Source organism: Panthera uncia, assembly GCF_023721935.1.
Source record: "Panthera uncia isolate 11264 chromosome B3 unlocalized genomic scaffold, Puncia_PCG_1.0 HiC_scaffold_1, whole genome shotgun sequence".
Lineage (NCBI taxonomy): Eukaryota > Metazoa > Chordata > Mammalia > Carnivora > Felidae > Panthera > Panthera uncia.
Genome location: NW_026057582.1, coordinates 27,066,118 through 27,070,407, shown reverse-complemented (window position 1 = coordinate 27,070,407; position 4,290 = coordinate 27,066,118). Strand labels below are relative to the sequence as shown.

The 4,290-nt window shown below is 55.6% G+C and overlaps 1 protein-coding gene across 1 annotated transcript; it reads right to left on the bottom strand.

The window, feature by feature from the left end:
• Positions 1-1,506: 1,506 nt before the first annotated feature.
• SYNDIG1L (synapse differentiation inducing 1 like) lies at positions 1,507-3,498 on the bottom strand. Its single transcript, XM_049612505.1, has 3 exons — positions 2,943-3,498; positions 1,823-1,963; positions 1,507-1,665 (listed from the first exon to the last, which is right to left on the bottom strand). Exons 1-3 carry the CDS (start codon positions 3,360-3,362, stop codon positions 1,507-1,509), a joined length of 720 nt encoding a protein of 239 aa, XP_049468462.1. The 5' UTR covers positions 3,363-3,498.
• Between the last annotated feature and the right edge of the window lie 792 nt (positions 3,499-4,290).

The window sequence follows — 4,290 nt, the reverse complement described above, 5'->3', positions numbered from 1 at the left end:
TGGGACAAGGTGGGTCAGTGGTCGATCCACAGCCCTGGGCTCTGGATGCAGCTTGGGAATGACCAAGTCCCCAGATCCTGCACAGTTGGGTCCTATGCTTGAGCCTGGACAGGCCTGCCCTCCCAATATACTGCCCCCCCACCCCACCCCCAGCTGCCTGGCTGCCTCTAAAATTCTGGATGTTCCCTAGTGGCTGGAGGTGTTGAGAGCAGCCCTGGTTAGGGACGTCAGTGAAGATGGCTGACCCCCTGCATTCAGAGGTGGGAAAACGTCACTGGTCTTTGAGAGACATGTTGCCTAACCTTCTTCTCCGAGGTGGTGGGGTCCTCAAAAATGGCTGTAGTTTGGCTCCAGCCCAGATGCTCTAGGCATAATCCAAATAGTTTGGGAGACTCCTGCCATGTCTCTGTTCATGAATACTAAGGGTTATGGGGAAACAAATCTAGATAAATTCTCCTCATCCCTCTAGACCTTGCTCAAGGAACACCTCCTCCAGGAACCCTTCTGAACACTGCTGAGCTGCCCAGCAGCCATGCCAGTCCTCTATCCTGCCCCTTGTTTACACTCATGACTCCCCAGGGTCTCTCCTTGCTGCTTTCCCACAGGGCTGGATCTAGGGCCCTGTGCTCAGTGACTGGTGCACTAAGGACACTCTCTGGGATGGTATTAGCTCAAGACCTCCCAGGAGGAGCCCAGAAAAGGGTGATGGAGGTGAGGACCTGGGGTGGAGCAGGGAGGCCTAAGTAGTCTGGCAATGTTGCAGGACTTCTGTCATTACATCTGTCTTTTGTTCCTACGCAAGGAAGCTCTAAGACCCTGCCTTGGGTGCAGAGCTTACGTGCCTGAGACTCTTCTTCTCTATCTAGACTCTATGGTGTCTTACAAGCCCGCAGGAGAGAGCCGGAAAGAGCAAGGGGTCCCGGTGTCTCTATGTATTTCGCTCCGGGTTGGCTGGGGGGTCTTGGCCTCATGGGGCCAGAGAGTGGAGTTGGGGAAGCTCAGGTTGTCCCCAGTGTGGAGACTCCGATTAGCCAAGAGAACTGGGTCAGGTCCCCTACCCCCAGGTGTCCTTTTATCTCCCAGTAACCTCCTGCTTTTTCTCTGTGGAGAGGCTGGCAGAGTTGGGGAGTGGGCTTCTGGCAGGGCAGGCAACCCTTTGTTGCGGGGGTGGGGGGCAGGGGGCAGAATAGGCTGAGCTCCCAGCCGGCCTCAAGCCAGAGGTAGGTCCTGCCTAGATGGCTTGATGGGCAGCCCTATTCTCTCTTGCTTCCTGACATAGCCTGGACTAGAGGGTCGTGTCCCAGACTCTGCTCTGGGGCTGGGGGCTGTGGACAAGAAGAAGTGACAGTGGAGACCTGCAGGCTGCAGCCTGGGAGGCCTCCCCACAACAAGCCAGGATTGTGGGTTGTCTTCAGGGGCCGGGGCTCTCCAGAGAGTTTGCAACCCCAAGCCTCACTGCCTCCTCAGGCGGAGCAGGGGAGCCAGGACGCCAGGCCCTGCTGGCTACTAGCCATGGCCATTCTGGGACATGTAAGCTGCCAGAGCCACCACCACGGCCACATAGAGACCGGCGCCCACGGCGATGGAGAGTGTGGCCAAGAAGAGGGCCCTGCGGGAGGTGGTGCTGGCCAGGCGGAAGTCTCCCTTGGAGATGGCCTTGCTGGTCTAGGGAGAGAGAGGTGCTGGTGAAAGGGGGTGTCCCCACGGTTGGGAACCCAGCCCCAGCCTGCGGGACTCTGACCCGGTCCTGCGCATGGAGGGTCAAGCCCTCCAGTGGAGGGAGGGAGCAGGAGCAGATGCCCTGGGCCCCTCGTGCTCTTACCCCCTGGGAGAAGTAGAAGGCAGCGATGCCCAGGGGCCAGAAACAGCAGAGCATGGAGAAGATAGTAAGGCCCAGGTGATCCCTGGGCGGCAGCGCCACGAAGTTGTCTTCACTTTCACTGTCTGTCGACGTCACATCACTCTGCAAAACACGGGTGGGCTTTTGCCACCGGGCCCAGGATCACCAGTGGCAACGATGTGGGGCCACAGGTAGTGTCATCTGCTGTGGGTGGGAGTGTAGGTTGGGCTCGGCCCGCTCTACCCAAAGCCTGAACTGTGGCCCACTGATTCCCTCCTTTGGAATTAGCACAAGCATACAAAGAAAGAATACGAGTATCAGTGTGCAGGCTTGTGTATCATCGGACAGTCATTGGGAAAGAAGAGAAAGTCTCAACGCCCAGTGGCCAGGAGATTGGGTTAATAAGTGAAGGAAGAACATACAATGGGATACCAGGAAACCCTTAAAAATCACCTCGTAGACAAATATTAAATTACGTGCAGCTATACTGAGATATGGTGCTTGGAGGGGAAAATCTGGTTATAAAACTATGTGCAGCAAGATCTTTTTAGGGGGGAGTAGGGTGGGAGAAAAAGATTGAACAAAAAAAGACTAGAACATCATCGACTAAAATAATAATGTTCTCTTCCAGCGGTTTTCTGTATTTTTAAATTACTTATGTAATTAAGAAAACAAGAATGATAAATGCTATTACAAAATTAAGCCATTGGAGCACCTGGGTAGCTTAGTTGGTTGTGTCTGACTTTAGCTCAGGTCAACATCTTGCAGTTTGTGAGTTTGGGCCCCACGCTGGGCTCTGCGCTGACAGTGTGGAGCCTGCTTGGGGTTCGTTCTCTCTCTCTTTTTCCCTCTCTCTGTGTCTCTCTCTCTCTCTCCCCTCTGCCCCACCCCCACTCACGCTGTCTCTCTCTCAAAATAAATAAATAAACGTGAAAAAATTAAGTCATCAACCCAAGTTTGTGTTTCTCAAAGTATGGACAGAATCTGTGCCAGAAATACCTTTCCTTTGGTAACATAGATTCCTGGGCCCCAAGCCAGGCCCACTGAATGTCAACACCTAGAGGCTGGCCTGGGAATCTGCATTTGAAACACAGGCACTCACCTCCTCCTCCTCCTCCTGGTCATTCTCCTGGCCCTGCTGCTCCTCTTGAACCCCGTAGGACACAGTCTGGATGGTGACATCCTCTTCTACTTGGCCAGGTTCTGTGGACCGCAGCGTAGGCCCCGCCTGGGGCTCCCTGTTCTCTGTGAAGCTGGTCTCACAGCTGTTTGCCCTGGCTTCCTTGACCTTGTCCCTCCCCAGGAGGCAGGTGGGCCTGTACCAGGCCTCCACGGCCAGCTGCAGGGATCCTGGGTCCAGGAGCTGATGGGTGCGAGCAGAGCCAGCACCACCCAGGAGGTAGGAGTAGAGCTTCTCCTGGCATGACCAGCTGGGCGAAGCCTCGGGGTAGGGGTAAGGGCCATGGAGGGGGGCGGGGCTCCGAGGCAGCAAAGGGTTCTGCAGTTCACTCAGACTCTCCATGGTTCTGGGGGCAGCTCCAGGGAGGGGAGCCTGGGCCAGCTGAGCTGTCCTCAGAGAGCCTGATGGGCGAGCAAGACAGATAGATGCTGAGTCCAGGGTGCTGGATGCAGGACGGGAAATGTTTAAGAACTCAGGCCCTCGGACCCTGCCTTTACCACTGGCCAGCTGTGGGACCTTGAGATGGCCACTGAGCTTCTCAGAGTTTCCTTTTCGTAGTCTACAAATTGGGTGTAGCCACAGTACTCACCTCATAGAGTTGGTTCATTCATTTATCCTGTCCACACTTATCGGTTGAGCATCAGCTCCCCACCAGGCACTGTACAGATACTGGGGACACGAAGGTGAGAAAGGCAGGGAGCAGAGAGAGGGAGGAGGATGCACTGTCTTCACGGAGCTCACGATGGCGGAGAAGACACCTGCCCTGAAGGGGAAGGACAGCAAGGGGCGTAAGAATGTGCAAGGCACGGAACGGACACAAAGGTACAGGGAAGGCTTGGGAGCTGAGATAGAAGGAAGAGGACCAGTTGGCAAGGCAAGGGGAGGGGAACACATTTCAGGCAGAGGCCTCGATAAGGGATGTTCGCTCTGAGAGCCTGGGAGAAGGCTGGTGCCTCTCAGGGTAGAGAGGGAGGGGTGAGATGGGGTGTGCGGCCAGACCACGCAGCCCTGTTTAGGTCTGAGGGGGCTTCAGGGGTCTTGGCAGGAGCGATAGGATAGGGTTTGGGTCCAGAAGCTTCCCATGGCTGTGTGGGGAGAGTGTCTTGGAGAGGGCTGAGCTGGTTGTGACACCGATAGGAGGTTTTGCCATGGCTTCAGGTAAGCTGAAAACAGCTGGGACTCAATGGTGAGGAGACGCAGAGAAGGGGAGGGGCCTTGGGAAATAATGGCAGGACTTGGTGGCTGGTGGGATACTGGGTTGAGGAAGATT